This window comes from Stegodyphus dumicola, chromosome 4, assembly GCF_044657685.1.
Source record: "Stegodyphus dumicola isolate Sdum_Otavi_A_Nest chromosome 4, ASM4465768v1".
Classification (NCBI taxonomy): Eukaryota; Metazoa; Arthropoda; class Arachnida; order Araneae; family Eresidae; genus Stegodyphus; species Stegodyphus dumicola.
In genome coordinates, this window is record NC_140771.1 from 30267241 (window position 1) to 30290048 (window position 22808).

Below are 22808 nucleotides of genomic sequence, written 5' to 3' on the forward strand. Positions count from 1 at the left end.
ATTGTAAAAGGTTATGGCTTATAAAAGATTTTAGTTACGGCTTCATTACCATTTTTTACTTTTACGAATAAACTGTGCTCTGATGAAGCACCCCATTTTAAATTTTATAGATCGTCTATTTTTTTTGGTGAATTTTGAATAATGTGTCGAGTGCTTGGTAATTGACGTATACTGTATTCTTTTTGCACAGCTATGATGTCATTACATAACAAACATAATACTTTGTCATTTAATTCTATGACAAAACTCGATGACTTCAAGATCCTCTTTCTTTTCCTGTCTGTCTCGAGAGTTATAATAGTTGTGACCAGATGGAGTTCCAAAGAGAGGCAAATTGTAGGTGCATTCATATCAGCTGCAAAAGTACTGAAGAAGGATATCTATACGTATTATGTCTAAAATCGTTACATCATATGATTATGGCAAAATATTGTTTGCAACTGTAAAGAGAAAATGAACTACAATTAAAAATTTATTAATAATTACAAATTATTCACAGAATAAAACAGAACTCATGCCAGATCCTAATTAGCTCGTCTTTGAATTGAAACAAGTCATCATATATAAATAAAAGATTTTCATAGTTTATATATAGTTAAAGATATATAGCTGAATGCATTTTTAGGATATTTCATATTTTTTTAAACACCTTTTCCGAATATATAAGGCCTTCAAAACTTCCGTTAAAACATTTCAAACAATACACTTCGTCATTATTTTCCCTTTTAACACAAGAAAAATTTTCAATAATTAGAAGAAATATCACTTTTCCAAAAGCTGAATATACAGCTTTATTTTTTACATCATACAGAAAAATATTTATTCACATAATTTTGTGTTTTTCATGAATAAAAAAGTCTGATATTTTGAATGAACAAATCAATTTTCACAAATGAATAAATCTGACAGTTATACGAAAAACTCTGATAATCTTTAATGCAAATTTCGCAAATAAAATTACTTATTTCTAGAATTTAATTATTTTATTACATGAGAAACAAAAATTGAAATGGAAGAAAAACTGCTTCAGCTAGGTAAATTATGAAATTATGTCTCCATTTTCTTTATTTGCCTTCCTGTAAAAGACAGAAAGTAAAATAAATACACTCACTGAACATTGAATAAACCACATATAAACAATAAAGTTTTTATATATATGTTATGAGCTGAATATCTCTTTTGTAATAAGTTTTAAGAATGCAGTAATGCAGACATTCTCTTAAATCACACAAAATTTTATTCCTCTTGTTTCCTTTTCACTCATCTCTGTAAGGAAAGGGTGGGGACAGACATGAAGAAAGAGCAATATTTCACATAATTAAAGACATCAACATTACACTAAAAGTTATGATACAAAGAGTATTGCAGGACATCAGCACCAAACAACTTTATTTCTTTTAAGAAAAAAGCTGTATCAAATTCAGCTTTTTTCCTCCTTTAAATAGCAACTGCAAACGCCTCTTTTATAAAGAATGCACAGGGAAGATGATAATTCGTAAAAATATAAAGTTTAAAATCTTTTTCTGGTAGTTTGTACCTGGAAATTTCCAAGTAGCATTTAATTAAGCTTTTAATAATAATAATTTTGCAAGTCAGTGAATACTTACCATTAAAAAAGCTTAAAGTTTTTAGATGTTAATGTGTTTTGTTTTCAAGAAACATATAACTTCTGGTTTCAGACAGTTTTTACTATTCCTAGTACACTTTTTAATGTATGAGCATAAATAGTATTCCTTGATTAATTTCTAGTATTCAATATTAGTATTATTAAAGTTATATTTACTGAAGTGTTCTAAATTTTCAGTATTACATGCATAATAATCAAATAGGATTAAAATATTTACCTAGATTATCATAAATTTCTCAAGAATTAATATTCTTGAAGTTAATAAATTTCTTGCAGTTTTATTAAAAAGTAGTTCACCAAATTACACCTATAAAAATTTTAATTCTTAAGTTGTTGATATATATAATATATATTAAGTTAAAATTAAAACTAAATGGTCAAAAGAAAAACAAATAAGAAAATAAACAGTGTTTTATTAATTGAGCCTATTAATGGTATTGCAAACATAAATGGGGTAAACTGAAATTTTTTAAAAATATTAAAATTAAAAACTAAAAATCGTGTCAAAAATATTTGCTATATCATATAAATTAAAATATAGCGATATAACTGACTAAAAAGTGAAAAAAGTTGTATTATTATCTCTTATGTTTTCAAGAGAAGGTAAAGGCTTTTTATAATAATAGACTTTTTCTAAGCAGATTTATTTCGTTTCATGTACGCTTAAAATTATCTGAGGAACTGAATTAATAATATAAATATTTTCAGTATCCCTGAAAGTTAAGAACTCCTGCCCTACAGAACAAATCTAATCCAAGCACAAACAATATATATTCAATAGTATCAGTTTTACACATGAGAATATCAGTGAAAATTTCAATTCAATATTAAATAATATATATAAAATATTGAACTCCTGAATTTTTTTATCTATTATACTTTGATAATAATTTTTTAAAAATTTAGCATCACTGTATACAAAGGAAAAAAATAATTACAACAATGAAGCCAAAATGTAATTATGTACAGAGCCAAAATGTAATTACTTGCATCTTGTTAAATCTCTGAATCGAACTGATAGAATATAGAATTTTTGAAAGAGGATTAAGCAATGTGCAGTCAGGATTGTTTATGGTGAATTTATGTCCTTGCCATGTAGTAATGGTGAAAAAAATCTGAATTTGAAAAAACTGTAATTTAAAAAAAAATTAATTTGGTAAAGTAATGAAAAATAAAAATTACATACAGATAGATCAGTTTGAATTTATTTCTATTATAAGTTATTTTAGCCTATATTGCATAGCATCAGAAATGGTGATCCATCTACCATTTAATTAGAACGGGAAATTGAAATATATTTGTACATCTTCTTGATGAAAGCAAAAATATTTCAGACCTTTCTAATGATTTGGCCATTTTGCTTTGAATTCTTCATTTTTGCTTAGTCCTAAAAATTGTTCTTACTGGTTCTCAACCTTTTCTAATGCATTTTTGTAATACTTTGGAAGATTTATAATATATAATTTAATTACAATAGACACATACACTAATATAACAAATAACTAAAGAGAGAAATGAGAAAACTGTTTTTCAGCCCTGAGCTGGAAGAAGCAGACAACACACACAGCCAAGCCATACATAAGAGTCTAATTAGTGGTAAAATTAATGATCCTCATTATCTACAAGAAAATTAAATCCTTATTCTTCAAATTATATCTTAGGTCTCTTCTATTATTATTCCTCACCATTTAAATTTAAGTGTTCCAAATATGGAAATATGCTCAGAAAAGGTACTCACATGCATTGTCTTCATTGTGATCATTCAGCTTTTGTTTATATTTCACCAAGACTGTCTCTATAATATTAAATTTAATTTTATGAACAAGAAAGTACAGCATGTGAAATGTAACTTACATAAGGGTTTAAAATAATTTGAATTTAACAAACATTCTCTATTTGTATAAAGCAAATTTAAAGTTAATTAAAATTAAAATTTTAAATTATGAAATTTTAATTGCATACAAATAAATGATTAAATACTGCTCCAAACTAATTTACAATATTTAAATTCTGAGAGCATATGTAAATTAAGGGCAAGTATCTAAATCCATGAATAAATTTATAATATTCCAAAAAATTAATCCTAAAAATTTTAAGGCTAAATTAATTTGCATTAGTGAATAATTGTTGAGCAGACAGGAGACAGATCTTATCATGGGGAAGTTGCCTCCAAACCTAACTCTTTAATTACTCAATTCATGTTTCGTCATCCATATAGGCATGGGTCTAGTAATATTCAAAACCAAAAGTAAATCAAATGTAGTGAATTACAAAAAATTTTTAACATAAGGAATTTTGAGAAATTTATAAAATTTTTTGGAATATTATATATTTATTCATGGATATATAGATACTTCCACTTATTTTACATATGCTTTCAAAATTTAAATTAGTTTGCAACAATAATTAATCATTTATTTGTATGCAATTAAAATTTCTTAATTTAAAATTTTAATTAACTTAAATTTGCTTTATACAAATAGAGAACGTTTGTTAAATTCAAATTTCATTCCTTGCAGCAATGGCAAAAGTGAATTATTTAAATTTAATTTAACATTACTATTTATTCTTAAGAAACAGTTTATTCTTAAGTTTTAAAATAATATACTTTTTAATAATCACTGAAGAATAAAATAATTTGTGAGAAAATATGAGTAAATTTACAGTTGATTATCACCTTTGGCAAATATATATATATATGTATACAAAACAATTTTTTTAAAACAAAATATAAACATGCCTAGTGTTTTCCTGCATTAAGCTGGTGAAAAATTATCATTAAAGACATAAAGCAAGAATTAATTTTTCACAAAAACCAAAAATTGAAATTCAGAATTAATAAATTTCAAATAATCCTATAAATGCAACAAAGAATTAAAAAAATGTTAAAACCAAAACTTTTCAAACAACAAAACCCCATTTAAATTTTTTACAAAAATTCTTGCTTTTCTGTATCCAGAATTAGCTGATGAATCATTTCAGTGTATTTTAATTATAATAATTGACCTGAAAATTCTGGCCCTGCCCCAAAGCAAGGGAAAAAACAAAGTGAATTCTAATTAAAACTTGTACCTTTAATAAAGATAATTCTATTTTATTTTAAGAACTGAAAACAAAGTGAAATAATAAAATACTTAAGCAAAAAATTTATATAAAAATTTTTACATTTAAACATATAGCATACAATCCAGAGAATTTAAAACATTAGTGAAATTATAAACCATAGTTGAAAAGACCCAATTAAAACTCACAAGAAGTAATTAAAAACTTTCAGCACTTTCATTAGACACCAATCAAAACTATGAGATTCGTTAATGTAGTGACATACAAGTTTGCCATTTTGGATTTATTGGCAAAATTAAGAAAGCTTGGCGAGAAAGTAATCGCTCAAAAGGCTAAAAGATGGAATTTGAAACCAAAAGAAAAACTTTTAAATATTTCAATGAAAATGATTTATTTTAGATTACTTTATTAACTGAATGGAATTTAAGTAAATTCTGACTCTTTTATAACACAAGAATAAATAATATCTTTCAGTGCAAAACTTTTAATTACATTTTAAAGCCTATTAATCTTTAAAAAATATAGATTGAAAAAGGTGCGTAAAAAGTGGACAAAAAGTTTTTAATAATTGTTTTGTAGATATGAGTAGAAAAATCCATAAAGATGAATTTTAGATTTTTTAATATTGTTATTTAAAATTACAGAAAAAGGTTGAAAAAGGAACTATGTTAGAAAAGTAAAAAGTCTTCATATCATGGGCTTATCATGACAACTATGAATATACAAGGCCCTTGTTTAGTAACGTAAGAGTAATTAAGAGAAAAAAAAATCCTATACAGTCAAAAGTCGTTAATTCGGACACCCATAATTCGGAATGATCTATAATCCGGACCTCAAAACTAAAAACTTTCAGCGCATGCACCGCGTTGAAACATGCGCATAGGCGTTTACGCGTGCGCGTAAGACCTTTTACGACTGAGCATGTGAGTGTGCGCAAGTGCAGAATATGTTTTCGCGTGCGCGTTTTATGTATAATGGATGTATAAGCTAAAATTATCTAATTCAGTTAATGTTGATGATTGCGTTGTTCCTTAATTTTCGAATTGGATCCGGCTTATTATTTTTTGCAGACTGTAAGAGCATTTTTATAAAAGTAAGCTTAAACTTTCGATTATATCAAATAGAATTTCCGATATATATTTGTTAATATGTAAAGGATCTAAAGCGAAAGTATGTTTTGAAATCCGAAATCTGTTTATCAATTTCACGCTGCTCGGCCGGGGGGGGGGGGAGGACGCCGCGGCGGGCGCGTAATGACTTGGAAGTTGATCTGTCAGCACTATCCTTATCTTCAGCGCAGATGTTTTTATTTTATTTGGCTTATAATTCGTTACCAAATATAGTATTTCATCTCGATATGCTCCGTCTTTGATATGATTTAAAACAAGTTCCTCGTCATTATAATTCGCTTCCGATAGCGAAGAAACTGACAGAGGTTATTGAAAACGAACAAATTTCGATTGACAAATTAGTCGGTGTTCTCGACACAGCAATTATAGGACTTGAACAGCGGAACTTTGTAACTGAACAAGAAATTATGTCTGTTTAATAGAATTAAAGAGAAAGTATTATCACATGAAACGAAGCAAAACTTAAACAACTTACGTTGAAAGAAATGTTTAATAAAGTAAACAAATAAATATTAAGCTTTTTCTTTTTGCAAATTTTGATACCCTTTAGATCATAATTGTTCTTTATTTCATAAATTACGGTTTCATGTTTGTAATTTTAGAACTTCTGCATGGCATCTTATGAGATTTAAACTGATGATCTATAATCCGGAATCGCCGAAGTCCCGACGAGTCCGAATTAACGACTTTTGACTGTATACCCTTTTAAAACATCCTTCTTTATACTTTTCTTTTAGAGCTTTCAAATAAAAAATTCACACTTTTAAAAGTATTGTAGGGTGTAGACTACTCCAGATTTCTTTAAAAGACTATTAATGAATTTTAAAGGAATTTCATTATATTTTAAAATTTTGGTGAGAATTAAAATTTCTTCCTTTTGTGTTTCTATTTCAGTGCAAACTTTTTTAATTCTGCTAATTTGGCTAATAATAGTATTTGTAATAACTTTTTTAGATATGTTGGAATTCCAATTTATAAGTTTATTAGTAGAAAAATTAAAATCTTTTCTTTTATCAAAAATATAATTTCTGTTAGATTAAGTATACTTAGATCAAGATAAACTATTTCTGTTTGGTTTTTATTGGTCTTATTTAGTTTTAGACAATTTGGGTAGATCTTGCTGTTTTCAATGAGATTAAAAATGTTCAAAATAATAATGTCATCAATATATCTAAAATAGTGCTCAAATTTACTGGGTGTAAGAGGAGTATAAAGTAAAACAAGGTAAGTTAATAAAAAATTTTACGTATTTAAAAAAACTACTAAATTTAACGAAAACGAGTTTTATTATATGAATTAAATTTAAATTTGATAAACATTAATAAAAAAAATTGATGATTTTTGAAGAAATTTTTCCAAAATTTTGAGATGAGTAAGGAATTAATAGATCGAGTTCATGATGTAGTAGTCACTTGTGCTGGATTCTGAGGTGAAAGCAAAACAAACTTCCAATTCAGTCTCTGACAAAATTTCGGCATCATAATCAATATTCTCACTTAAATCTAGAGTCTTCGGTGACAAAATAGTCACATTTACGATTCGAATATACTCATCTTCTGTTAAAAACTTCTTTTTCGTAGACATTGCACTATTAGTTCAACTCTCTTAACCAGTGCAAAATACGTATCTTTGCTATCTAAAGAAGATGCAAACTGAATATAAATCAGAGTTTTTAAAAGCACAGCTCCACTCCCAATCTTCCCATAGGGAGGAAAAATGAAGCTTGGAAACTGTTCAATGTATACATCATGTGAAGCCTCAATTGTGTGTTACTAATACACCTTTCTCCAAAGGGTTTTCAATTCAGCAACATGCATTCGCGAAGGGTTTAATTATAAGGTCTACTGGAAAGTTCTGTCTGATAATGTTATTTCAAGTTTCAACACACATGCATGTGTTTGAGACATATATGGCTGTCCTCTAAGATAATGCTGTGTATATGGTGGGACGTTCAAGGATAATTACCAGCTTTTGGAACCTAAAGAAAAGCTCAATCCAGAGAGATACAGTCAGCAAATGCATGATTTAAATAAAACAGGCAAAGAAAAGAGGCCAGCGATGTTCAATAGGAAGCACATCATACAGTATTGTGATAATGCTGGACCACATGCTGCTTTGGTGGCTCGTCAAAAAATCCCAGAGCTAGGCTCGGAAATTCAGCCACATTCACCACACTCCACAGACCTAGCACACTCCTATTATTGCTTGTTTCCTTCCTTGCAAATTTTTTAAGGTAAAAAAATTCAAAACTGAAGCAGATATCAGCCAAACACTATTTGAGTTCTAAGGAGGAGACAATTTTCACAAATGGCATTTACAAAATTGCCATCATGCTGGCAAGAGGTCATAAGTAACGACAGAAATTATATTGTAAAATAAATATCACTAGAAGTATAATAAATGAATTACTTTCTTTCACTTCTCAAACAGACAGTATTTTCTGGTAGACCTTATATTTTCAGTTGCCCTCAGATTAGCAGTAGACATCATGCTTGGTGCATACCAGTTGGCTATACTTGAATTTTTTCCCTTCTCCTTTCAGATTTGGTTAAAGAATGTATGATTGTAACTCAAAACATTGTTGTTTTTTATACTCAAATAATTACACAGATAAAAAGCATATTACCTGGGTAAATTATGGAACTTTTAAAGAAATTTCCACAAATTTTTTTCCTAAAGAAAAATACAAACATAAAATTAGTGGTTCAGAGCAAAGCATATTGGAAGTATTAACACAACATTGGTTTATTTATTATACTCCAAAGCCAACATCATTACACTGAGAATTTAATTTAAAACATAATACAATACACTTTATAAAATAACTTAATATTTTCACAAAAGTCTGTGAGAACATGAATTTTTTAGTTTCTACCAATTTTGATTAATACCTTGTTGAGTAGCCCTTTGCTGCATTTACAGCTCAATAACAATGTTCCATAGAGTAAATCAAAGTTTAGTTTATCAGGTGTTGTTATACGATACCACAATTGTGTAACTGCTTCTGTACTTTATTTGATTTTTGACCAATAAGGCCCATATCACACGGCGTTTGTTTCACACGAACAACTGTTTCGGACAACTTTTCTGCCTGGTTTAATATTGAAAGAAAGACGTGCGACTTTTTCCTTCCTTTCGAAAAAAGTTGGAAGTTGTTCGTTTTCAACCAATCAGCTATCAGCGCCGAATGCTGTTAGCTTGTTTGTAATGGAGAACCAGTTTCCCCTGTGTTAACCCCAAAGCAAACTGTGGTGATTGGCTGTTGTGACAAAGCAGAAAAATTGTTCCAAACAGTTGTTCTTTCGAAACAAACCGACGTGTGATAGCAGCCTAAGTTTCTTTAACTGGATTCAAATGTTTGGGATCATGGCTACAACCTGGATATTATAGCAATGCAGTATTCTGACTGTTTATGAATTAGCCATGTAACTTTTTCTTTATGACCTCATCTAGCATTATTGATAATATTATATTACTATCATCAACAGATTACGGTCTTGAAAGCTAGAAAGAAAATGCTACTCTATGTTCATCCACAGATTACTGCCCAAATGTCATGTAATGCCGACAAGGATTTTGCAAATGACATATTCAGTTGGGAGATAGAAGTAGAAAAGAAACTGAAAACTTGAGAAGTATGTGTAATGCAATACTTGAAAAAAATTATCAGAATAACAGTAAAAGTAATTCTAATATTATATTACTATCATCAACAGATTACGGTCTTGAAAGCTAGAAAGAAAATGCTACTCTATGTTCATCCACAGATTACTGCCCAAATGTCATGTAATGCCGACAAGGATTTTGCAAATGACATATTCAGTTGGGAGATAGAAGTAGAAAAGAAACTGAAAACTTGAGAAGTATGTGTAATGCAATATTTGAAAAAAATTATCAGAATAACAGTAAAAGTAATTCTAAATATAAACCAGATCCTGTGACTACTGCAGATCAGGCAGATAAATTTATTAAGCTCAGCAAAACTAAAAAGAAGAGGAATCTGTGTTAGAAAAAGATTAATTTAGTTATCAAAACCAAAAATAAATTTTCTTTGAAAAATGTTGATAACAACCCCCAGAATTAGATCCAGGTACCAGCAACAGTAGATAAAATACCTCCAATTATAGTAAAATAACACGTGCATGCTAGTTTTGCTGACTTTTTGGAAGAAACAAAAATCTCCACAGAGTGCCACAAAATCAATAACTTTGTTCTCATGGCAAAGCATCAATTCCAATTAAGATACTTCTAAGGGGACTTAACATAAATTCGAATAAGAATGTTGTCAATGATGCACTCATTGAACAAAATTTTTCTGTCAATAAAATTACACAGTTACTGAAAAATAAGACTAAGGCTCTGATTCCAGTCCCAAACAATTTATGAGCTGATTGATGTAACATACTTTTAATAACAAATGAGAAATTTATCTGTCAAAATCAGATACATAATATGTTAACTGCCAGAGATGGCATCATTCATCAGAATTTTTCTTCTTTAAACCCAGATGTGTCAAATGCAAATTGGTGTACAAAAATCTTCTCTGCATTCAAAAAGGAAAAATAGAAAACCCTTTTATTGTAAACTGTGGTAGTCTTCCTCAAGATTCTTATAAGGAATGTGTGAAACTGCCGTCACTTAAACCCAGAAAACTTAGCAGAGTTAAACTGGGAACTCCACCCAAACAGGCAATGAAATAGAAAATTGGCTAGTGATTCTGACTACTGTACTGACGGGGCCCAGGTTCGAATCCCAGAGAAGGCATTGATGTCATTTGTCGATTCCCTCATAGGAGGCAATGGTGGCCCACCTATTAATAATAATAAAGAGACTACCGCTTTCAGCCTTGTTACTGGCCAATGCCTATAAATGGCTAGAGACTGCAATTGGAAGGTGTTGGTGTTGGGGAAGGCTGGGAGCTAGTTACACGGCATGCTACCAAAGTTACTATCTCTAAAACCAACTTTATGCTTCATGCTAATAGAACTCTGCCCAACAAAATTGCTGCTGATGATACTTCTAATATTACTAGTGATCCTAATTTCAAAACAGCCACAAATGATGAAAACCAGAACACAGTAATAGAAGAAGAACAACACTACGTAAAAATACTCTCTTGGATATGCTCTTTGCAAAACTGTCACTGAAGTTTATTGGGGAATTTATCCCTAATTAAAAACTAACAGTAAATGAAAAAAGTTATTCCTGCCCTAGAAAGATACAAAAATAATACTGATTGGACTGGTGTGATCTCAATTATGTTCCAATTATTTGGCCAAAATGGCACATATTAATTCCATTTACATGTATTGAATTTAAACCATTTTTTTAAAAGTTATTATCAAATAGTTTTTGTTTACCTCTGACTAATAGTATATTAACATCACATATTCTCCCACCTCCTGGCTTTTTAGCACCACCACCACAAAATTTTTTAAATATTGCAGTAATTTTCTCCTTCCTCAATATGATCGAAGAATGAGCTCCCCTAAATTTTAAAATGGATTCATCCATATAGTGATCGATTTTATCTCACTAACAATGGCAAACTCGCAAATATCATGTCAAACCTTGTAGGGTTTATATTTATTTTAACTAACATTTATTTTAAGTTTAAACTATCTTTCCTGTCAAGCCTTACTTTCCCCTGGAACTGCCAATGCCAGAATATGTAAATTTGAGTAGAACGCGCAAGGATTCAAATTATCAGCGGAAGTATTCTGATTTAAATAGCAAGGAAACGAGTTCGGTGTGATATTCTTACTTAGCGAGCGCGGAGGTAGTTAGCGAGAATTGAAGAACCCCGCGTTGCGGCCTATGTGCTTGGCGGGAAGTAGTGGTAATCGTTCCAGTGAGCTTCAAGTCTGCTGAATTAGCAGCGGTATTGTAAAACGCGGTGAGTTAGTTATTTTAGAGAGCCTCGTAGTTAGAATCTTTAGTTTCTTTTCAGGTTATTATTTTTATTTGACTGCCGAGTTGGCACCATCTGTAAGTGTCAAGAGAACACAATTGTAATTTATTACGTTGAATAAAAAGGGACTTAAACCCTTCACAAGGCTCTATCTTTTATACAAGTTTTCACAGTCAACTCTTGGTTGCGTGCAAGTTGGAGGCGCGCAACGTTATAACCTTATAAGGTATTTCTCCCACCTTCTTAGCGAGCCTTCGTGGTGTAGTGGTCTGCATGCTCAGTGCGTAATTGAGAGGTCCGTGGTTTGATTCCCAGTGAAGGCATTGCTAATTTTTCCTCTTTCATGCTTCCAAAAAAATACCTAATACAGTCAAAAGTCGTTAATTCGGACACCCATAACATGGAATGATATATAATCTGGACCTCAAAGCTAAAAACTTTCTGCGCATGTGCATAGGCGTTTACGCGTGTGCGCAAGACCTTTACGACTGTGCATATGCGTGTGCGCAAGCGCAGAATACGTTTTTGCATGCGCGTTTAATGAATAACGGACGGTATAAGCTAAAATTATCTAATTATCTATTTCAGTTAATGTTGATGATTGCGTTGTTCCTTAATCTTCGAATTGGATCCGGCTTATTATTTTTTGCAGAGCAATTTTATAAAAGTAAGCTTGAACTTTCGATTATGTCAAATAGAATTTCCGACGCTGGATCTACAAAACGAAAGTGTTTCGATAGCCATCAAACAAAAAGTGGAATTGCTGCAAAAAAATGGATAAGGGCATGAAGAAAGTGACAGAGAGGTGATTTGTTTCTGTAATCATTCCAAAATCTGTTTATCAATTTCACGCTGCTCTGCTCTGCGGGGGGGGGGGGGGGCAAATGAACTGGAAGTTGATCTGTCAGCACTATCCTTATCTTCAGGGAAGATATTTTTATTTTATTCGGCTTATAATTCCTTACTAAATGTAGTATTTTATCTCATTGTACTCCGCTTTGATATGATTTAAATCAAATTCCTCGTCATTATAAATATCACAAATACACATCAAATAGTTTTCTGGTTGTAATTTTCTAATTTCGACTATGCGTAATGTACGCTTTACATATGCGTGCGTTGAAAGAAATGTTTAATAAAGTAAACAAATAAATATTAAGCTTTTTTTTTTTTTTTTTTTTTTGTAAATTTTGATACTTTTTAGATCATAATTTATTTCATAAAGGACAGTTTTATATTTTTAATTTTAGAATTTTTGCATGCCATCTTACTAGATTTAAACTGATGATCTATAATCTGGAATTGCCAAAGTCATGACGAGTCTAGATTAACAACTTTTGACTGTATCTCTACAGTGGCACCCAAACTAAAAGGGTATTGGATGATGATTCTACTCATTCAGGATTTGGTGATTGGGTGCTCTAAAAACCCCAATTGCTCTTTAAAAGGGGGAGTATATAAGATATTTCTTCCGCCTTCTTAGCGAGCCTTCGTGGTGTAGTGGTCTGCACGCTCAGCGCGTAATTGAGAGTTTCGCGGTTCACTTCCTGGCGAAAAGCATTGCTAATTTTTCATCTTTCCTGCTTCCAAAAAAATACCTAATGTCTCTACAACCTTTTCCTTTTAACTAATAAACTTTATGTCAGTCTAACACAAGAACCAATCAATCACAATGAAGCAGACATGAATTGACATACACTCTATGATTTGCTGTGTCAGCAGCACGTTAACTTTCTCTTATTATTTATGGATAATTTGAAGCTAAGAAGTATCAGAGACAACTATAAGGATGGCTGATTCAAGTTACAAGGAAATAAAAATGAAGGTATAGATATTGTAATGTTAATATTGCTATGTATTCTTGCTGGAATGCACATATCTTTTTAAGAAAAAAAAATATTGTTATAGTTACTTGTAATTTATCCATGAGTTCTTTTCATTTAATGCATTTTTACTGTAATAGCATCTTTTGGAAATTCAGCTATTTACATAATTTTTCCTCTTTCAATTTTTGGATGACAAAATTAGTTAAAAAAAGGGGGGAGAATACAGTTGTTCTTTAAAATCTTAATTACTTGATTTAATAATTTTGTTCCCCTGCCTCAGGATTTTCTTAGAGCTTTCTTCAAAATTTTAAAAGTCCTGAAAAATCTTTCAACTCTCCCCCCATCCAATCATTTTGTGCTTGTAAATAATAACATTGCATAGTTCGACCATTTAAAATGTTTCTCTCGATTACATGACCAAGAATCGTTCCTATTTACTACATAGCACATAACATTTTAACTTCATCAATGAACGCAATGAACTGGAAGTTGATCTGTCAGCACTATCCTTATCTTCAGGGAAGATATTTTTATTTTATTCGGCTTATAATTCCTTACTAAATGTAGTATTTTATCTCATTGTACTCCGCTTTGATATGATTTAAATCAAATTCCTCGTCATTATAAATATCACAAATACACATCAAATAGTTTTCTGGTTGTAATTTTCTAATTTCGACTATGCGTAATGTACGCTTTACATATGCGCGCGTTGAAAGAAATGTTTAATAAAGTAAACAAATAAATATTAAGCTTTTTTTTTTTTTTTTTTTTTTGTAAATTTTGATACTTTTTAGATCATAATTTATTTCATAAAGGACAGTTTTATATTTTTAATTTTAGAATTTTTGCATGCCATCTTACTAGATTTAAACTGATGATCTATAATCTGGAATCGCCGAAGTCATGACGAGTCTAGATTAACAACTTTTGACTGTATCTCTACAGTGGCACCCAAACTAAAAGGGTATTGGATGATGATTCTACTCATTCAGGATTTGGTGATTGGGTGCTCTAAAAACCCCAATTGCTCTTTAAAAGGGGGAGTATATAAGATATTTCTTCCGCCTTCTTAGCGAGCCTTCGTGGTGTAGTGGTCTGTACGCTCAGCGCGTAATTGAGAGTTTCGCGGTTCACTTCCTGGCGAAAAGCATTGCTAATTTTTCATCTTTCCTGCTTCCAAAAAAATACCTAATGTCTCTACAACCTTTTCCTTTTAACTAATAAACTTTATGTCAGTCTAACACAAGAACCAATCAATCACAATGAAGCAGACATGAATTGACATACACTCTATGATTTGCTGTGTCAGCAGCACGTTAACTTTCTCTTATTATTTATGGATAATTTGAAGCTAAGAAGTATCAGAGACAACTATAAGGATGGCTGATTCAAGTTACAAGGAAATAAAAATGAAGGTATAGATATTGTAATGTTAATATTGCTATGTATTCTTGCTGGAATGCACATATCTTTTTAAGAAAAAAAAATATTGTTATAGTTACTTGTAATTTATCCATGAGTTCTTTTCATTTAATGCATTTTTACTGTAATAGCATCTTTTGGAAATTCAGCTATTTACATAATTTTTCCTCTTTCAATTTTTGGATGACAAAATTAGTTAAAAAAAGGGGGGAGAATACAGTTGTTCTTTAAAATCTTAATTACTTGATTTAATAATTTTGTTCCCCTGCCTCAGGATTTTCTTAGAGCTTTCTTCAAAATTTTAAAAGTCCTGAAAAATCTTTCAACTCTCCCCCCATCCAATCATTTTGTGCTTGTAAATAATGACATTGCATAGTTCGACCATTTAAAATGTTTCTCTCGATTACATGACCAAGAATCGTTCCTATTTACTACATAGCACATAACATTTTAACTTCATCAATGAACGCAATGAACTGGAAGTTGATCTGTCAGCACTATCCTTATCTTCAGGGAAGATATTTTTATTTTATTCGGCTTATAATTCCTTACTAAATGTAGTATTTTATCTCATTGTACTCCGCTTTGATATGATTTAAATCAAATTCCTCGTCATTATAAATATCACAAATACACATCAAATAGTTTTCTGGTTGTAATTTTCTAATTTCGACTATGCGTAATGTACGCTTTACATATGCGCGCGTTGAAAGAAATGTTTAATAAAGTAAACAAATAAATATTAAGCTTTTTTTTTTTTTTTTTGTAAATTTTGATACTTTTTAGATCATAATTTATTTCATAAAGGACAGTTTTATATTTTTAATTTTAGAATTTTTGCATGCCATCTTACTAGATTTAAACTGATGATCTATAATCTGGAATCGCCGAAGTCATGACGAGTCTAGATTAACAACTTTTGACTGTATCTCTACAGTGGCACCCAAACTAAAAGGGTATTGGATGATGATTCTACTCATTCAGGATTTGGTGATTGGGTGCTCTAAAAACCCCAATTGCTCTTTAAAAGGGGGAGTATATAAGATATTTCTTCCGCCTTCTTAGCGAGCCTTCGTGGTGTAGTGGTCTGTACGCTCAGCGCGTAATTGAGAGTTTCGCGGTTCACTTCCTGGCGAAAAGCATTGCTAATTTTTCATCTTTCCTGCTTCCAAAAAAATACCTAACCTAATGTCTCTACAACCTTTTCCTTTTAACTAATAAACTTTATGTCAGTCTAACACAAGAACCAATCAATCACAATGAAGCAGACATGAATTGACATACACTCTATGATTTGCTGTGTCAGCAGCACGTTAACTTTCTCTTATTATTTATGGATAATTTGAAGCTAAGAAGTATCAGAGACAACTATAAGGATGGCTGATTCAAGTTACAAGGAAATAAAAATGAAGGTATAGATATTGTAATGTTAATATTGCTATGTATTCTTGCTGGAATGCACATATCGTTTTAAGAAAAAAAAAATATTGTTATAGTTACTTGTAATTTATCCATGAGTTCTTTTCATTTAATGCATTTTTACTGTAATAGCATCTTTTGGAAATTCAGCTATTTACATAATTTTTCCTCTTTCAATTTTTGGATGACAAAATTAGTTAAAAAAAGGGGGGAGAATACAGTTGTTCTTTAAAATCTTAATTACTTGATTTAATAATTTTGTTCCCCTGCCTCAGGATTTTCTTAGAGCTTTCTTCAAAATTTTAAAAGTCCTGAAAAATCTTTCAACTTTCCCCCCATCCAATCATTTTGTGCTTGTAAATAATAACATTGCATAGTTCGACCATTTAAAATGTTTCTCTCGATTACATGACCAAGAATCGTTCCTATTTACTACATAGCACATAACATTTTAACTTCATCAAAAGACTTTTTTACATTTGCAAAATAATTTTTTTTTTTTAAATTATTACATAAAACACTTTAAGGCTGGATTTTTTTTTAGAACTCTTTGCAATGAACTCGTTTTAAGTTTTGAAGACTTAGCTTCAAATAATAAGCAGGGCAATTAGTTAGTTATGAAATCTGTGAGAAAAGTATCATGCCACTTAAAATATGCGTAAGTCCAAAGCCATTACACTGGAATCAGAGTTTACGTATTCCTCAATTCTAATGTCTGATCTCAGTTATTGTCAATGATTCTGGGTTCAAAAGTCCTCCTTTAATGTTGCAATTTTTAATTGTTTGTCATTTTTATTTTAATCCAGGTAAACTGAAAGGGCCATTTGAATCAATGTTTGCCTGCAGAACATTTTCAAATTCATAATGACACCCGGATCTAAAAGTTGTACTACACTAATACAATTTGCCAGGAAGAAAACAAATCATCAAACACACCTTGCAAAAAATCTGTCGTTTGATGGGGGTACACTGATCCATAAAAAGTAAAATTATGCAGTTTTATTTCTGTATAGTTTTGTCTTAATTTCTTGACCCATTCTGTAAAAAATGTCTGTAGATAACCATGCTTTCTTATTTACTTTATGTTCTAATAGCAGAGTTTTAACATATTTGAAGCACCTTGGTTTTTGTGATTTTTCGGTAGTTAACCGCTTGCCTGATTATCCCGAGTTATCTCGGGTTCGTATATATTGCAGTTGATTATTATCCCGAGAAAACTCGGGCGAAGCAGAATTTGTTAGTACGATTTCTTTTATCACGGTTTTATTTGGTCTGGAGGAAATGAAAGGAAATATTCAGCTTTGATTGGCAATTTGCCAAATTTTGTTGGTTGTGCGATTCTTTTAGAGGAACTGGTCACATGTTTCTCTATTGTATTGTATACGTTGGCTTGTGGATTAGTAATGTATAAAGAAGGATGCATGCGTTGAAAAAAAATAAAATGATGGCGATGATGCAAGATAGCGAAAGCGATGATTTTTCAGATAATAATTATGAAGAGGTGGGGAAAAAAAAATCAAATCCAACGAGACAGTGTACTCTGTGCTCCCGTGAAAGAGATTCCAGCGTTAAGCCAGTAAGAAAAGAGACCAGATACCAGTGTAGAATGTCGGGCATCACTCTGTGTTGTCCCTTGTTTCAAAAACTATCATACAAAGATTAATATTTAACTTTTTTCCATTTGCCTGAGATAACTCGGGATAGTAAACTAATATTAAAAATAAATGCTTTTATACCTTCAAAAAATTAAAAATTCAACTTAAAACCTACATATTTTGATTTGTTTCGTTTTGTTGTATTTAATAATAAAATAAAAAAATGTGATGATTTTTTGCAATTTTTTTTCAAAAAAATTTGTACGGGAAGCGGTTAAAGAAGTCATTTCCCCCTCCTGCAATCAGCATTTGCACAAAGTGACATAGCGAGATCTTCTCTATTTTGCTTAGCTCCACGACACTGGTCACCTCTGAAAGTTAATGTTCTCAGTTTCAACAATATTAAAAATGTCTTTTAATTCCTATCCATTTATTTTGATGGATAAATTCTTGTACCCCTCTTCAACTGACTTAGGAGGTACACATTTTGATTCTCCATTTACCATGTGACATGAGATTCCATGCTACAGTTTATACAGCCATCCAGCTGAAAAGCAAGTTTCCTTCACATTCAGTCAAAGTGCTATATTATTTGATTTCTTGATTAACATGGGACCATTCACTGGAATATTGGAGAAAAATTTTAGGAAAATGGCTTCAACCTCAGGAAACTTTCTATCTTAAAAACATAATTACTTTCAAGCAGACTATTGACAAATTTCTGCTTTTTCTTCAGCACTTTTTTTTTAATCATAAAAAAAAAAAAAAATTAGTGTTGTCACAGGAATAGCTGAATAGCTAGTTTCTTTGCTTATTCAACTTTCCTCAAACTATTATTCTCATAAAATTCTTTTACAATTTTTATTTATCTTTCAATGATTTTTTTAAAAAATCTTTTAAAGATTTGAATTTTATCTTTTATTTTGTCTTTTGCTTTCATAATATTTTGTATCAGTTAATTCTGCTTCACCTACTTTATTTAACACAGCATCCTGTTCAAACAAAAAAACTGTATCTGTTTTTCATTTCAAGTATCCCCTCTATTCATGAATTTGTTTTCATTCCTGTACCAGACTGTGATGTCTCATAGCTTTGTTTCCTTCTCCTACTCCCATTTCTGGGAAAAATACTTAAATGATAAGCCTGAAGAAGTATAAAAAGCAACACAGTAAGTCAAGCAAAAGTGATGTATAACCAAAGTTATGTGATGTATAAAAGAAATGTTTTACTATTAAAATAAAAGGGCTGAATTAGGACTAAGATGAATGACATATAAATGAGAAATGTATAAACAGTACTCTACTGTATATGAAATTAACTTTTTATCTAAATTAAAATAATATTCTTAAATAGTTATTTACTATCAAGCTTCCTTCCTTGCCTAAGGGATACCATACTTATTTTTGGCATCAACAATAATATGGCATTTTTTTAATAATCGTACAAGAACGGATTTATTTAAGGGGAAATCTTTGAAAATGCTTATGCAGTCAGCATATTCACCATAACTAAAACTGAATTATCAAATTTCAATGATCTTATCCACTGGAACACTAGCGGACCTATTAGCAAAATAAACCTTTATTTCATCATTCAGAAGAAGAAATAACTCAAAATAAACAATAAATGACATTAACAGCTTCCAGAATTTTATGCACTTACCTAGATAAGCATGATTTTTAACCAAAGCTCTAACTGCATCTTCATGTGTCTGGAACACCACGTCAAATTCCCCAGTTCGGATACCGCTTTCATTATAGATGGGTTTGACAGAGACAGGCTGTATTCCAACAGGCCAAAAGAACTAAAAAAACATTTCAAATACTTAACCTTATACATAATAATACAAAATTACGAAAGAAAATTTGGTTTAAACAGCATATTTTCATACCCAATATCATGATTCAGAAATTAAGTATAGTTAACTTCCAATTATCAATGTGCAGAGTAACCGAATCAAAGTTGGGCCTGCTTATTATAAAATGACGAAAACAAATTATTATTCAAAACTATAAGTTTAAAACATAACTGTCTACAGAAAATACAAAAACGGAAAAAGGTGCATGGGATAATAGCAGTGATAGAAGATGTTATGGAGGTTGTTAATTTTCAACATATCCTGATCACTGAAATTGATTAACACAAAAACCCCTAACATATTAACAGATTGCATAAATTTAATTGATTGACTCACATTTATATTTAAAATAACTTTTAATTATTGTGAAGAACATGGCACAAAATACAAAGTTGCAGATACAAATTTTGCATATGAGCTTTGTGCAATTTCCAGCAGGGGAAAAAAAAAGCTTCCAAGATCAAGTGATGGTGATGTCACTGCTTCAGCACAGCCTCGAGAGTAGCTCATCAACTATGCTGCCATTTGGTGGTGATAAGAAGAGTCAAAACCCACCACAGTACTCCCAAGGGAACTGAAGCTAGAGATATCATGGATTTAAGGAACTTTTCATCCAGTATGTGTAGTTGTCACAGGAATGGGTGCAGAAGACGTTTCTAATGGAGGTGAGTTGGAATCAAATTCAGAATAAGATCTGTTAAACATTTTTTTCAAAGTGTCATATTTATTGTTTTCAGGTGGTGTGATGATAATATCAATAATGGAATTATATATCTCAATCACTGGCATCATTCTCATCGATGGCCATGTAGCCAACAAAAACTTAGCTTCTAAGCAAACAAACCAAAGAGAGAGATTAGTTTTTCAAAAAAATCTGATGTGTACACCACATGACTTCCTGGTATGGAATATTAAATTATACGCATTTTTTCTTGCATTTCGTTTAAACTTATCGGATTTAATTAAATCTACTTCGCCGACAGGGCATAAACCACAATAGAATAAATGCATTCTTTAAAATTCACTCTATTTGTTTACCATAGCGACACTCTGGTGATAGGTTCACTTAACAGTATTATATTTCATTCATATTATAACACAAAATGCACAAAATTTATTTCTTTCAAAGAATTATCTAATCGTTGCCACATGTTCTATTCAAATACTATAATAAAGCTAGAACGATGTATAAAAGAAATTAAGCAAACAAAACAAAAAAAGAAACAGTTTTTCACAGACGATTGAGTATTTCTCATTAAATTAATTCAGTTCTCACTTCGCGACAAGGCAAAAATAGATAAAAACTCAAAATATCTGTATTAAAAATTACTAATTATTAAAAATTAAGTAAATCTTAAACACTTATTTCCTCGAAAAAATTCCAGAAAGGATTAAGCATGATTTAATTTGCAATAATAAATGAAGGCGTTATCTTTATTGTTGCAAAACTACATTTCTCTAGATTGGCAACAAATCCACTACTCTGCTGTTTAAAATGTAAACAAGCAATGGCCGCCATCAAAAAAATTATTAGGCTTAGCGGCACTTAAACAACTTTTAAATTGCTGATAATTCTAAAAATATTGCACACAGATTTACTAAAGGCATAAAAACCTTAACCGGAAGATAAGAACAACATAAGTCAATCATTTTTAAAGCAAAAAATGTACAATTTACAAACATATAAGAGTAAAGAAACTGAGATCACTGAGGCGGGTAACAGAGTGGATATATTTATAAATATATTTATATACATTTGGCGTGGCCGATTGCAACCAAAATACGAGGTGCACATCTACATGTTATAGTAGTCCTATATACAAAATTTCAATGTTCTGAGGCTACTCATTTTTGAGTTATGCAAGATACGTACGTACATACATTCGTACAGACACCACGTAAAATTCTCTTCAGAATTCATTTTAAAGCAGTTTTATAATTTTTTTAGAGGAAAAGAGTCTTTTATTCTGTACAGAAATCACACAAAAACATCGTTAAATTGCATTTGAAAGCAGTCAAAATGGATATTTTTGTTGAAATAAGCTGCCTGAAACTTTTTGTGATTACAATACTTCCTTTTTACTTCGTACACGGAAGGAATACTTTTGAAGGGTAGAATAATATGCCTTGGCAAACAGCTTAAAGTTTCAAAATACAGCCAGTTTCATCTTAGATGTGTTTGCTGGAAACTATGATCATGTAATACATTTGTATACTTTCGATAACACAGTTACACACTTTTTTCTGATCCTCCGTGCTACCTAAGCGCTTATAATAAATCCCTTCCACACTTATATATATGCATCTATTTCTACAAGCCCAGATAATACTACCACAGACCCAAGTAGATGCATACAATGCTTTTACAACGAAATATAATTTTGTTTCTTCTTTTTTGCATAGCAGTTAAGATCACAATATTATGTTGATATATGAAACAGCCATAAGATTCTTCTCACTTCACTATAAAGTCACACAAATCAACAATATTTTCATACTGACTGTACAGTAATCTCAGTTTCAAAAATGCTTAAAAAGCTCGATTTTTATTGGAAATATGTCAACTTGAAATGGTGATTATTTCAGGGTTGCCACTCAAACAGGAGAACAGAAATTTCCTGATGACGTTACATATATATATATATATATATATATATATATAATCCCCAAACATGAGTTTTTTCTCTTCTGGGGATTGAGATTAGAATCTGCCTAATCAGAATTTAAAAATGCCTTTTCTGCAGACATTTTGCAGCTAAAGGAATAAAGAAATCTGTTTAATGATATTTAAAAATAAATTCAGATATTTTATATTTATTTAACCGCATACATAAGTAAAAAATACGTGCACTAAATTTTGTGATGGTACGTCATATTACTGCCAGAATTAGTTTCACAAGTATGCCAGAGAAAATTCTATGAAATTTGAAAGCATTAGCAACTAATAATAAATA

General features: G+C 30.7%; 1 protein-coding gene across 3 annotated transcripts in view; it reads right to left on the reverse strand.

Annotated features, from left to right (window-relative positions):
• Positions 1-459: 459 nt before the first annotated feature.
• LOC118193885 (G-rich sequence factor 1-like) overlaps positions 460-22808 on the reverse strand; it is a 51823-nt gene continuing 29474 nt past the window's right edge. The window contains exons 6-9 of one of the 3 annotated variants that reach the window (XR_015040597.1): positions 19659-19800; positions 8447-8493; positions 3366-3422; positions 460-1076 (exon numbers count right to left, since the gene is read on the reverse strand). Coding sequence is in view for 2 of the 3 variants with exons in the window: in XM_085814663.1 (XP_085670789.1) it covers positions 8456-8493; positions 19659-19800 (180 nt within the window). In the remaining variant the exon portion in view is untranslated. Of the gene's footprint in view, positions 1077-3364; positions 3423-8446; positions 8494-19658; positions 19801-22808 lie in introns of those variants that run through there. The other 2 variants (XM_085814663.1, XM_085814662.1) reach the window with 2 other exon arrangements.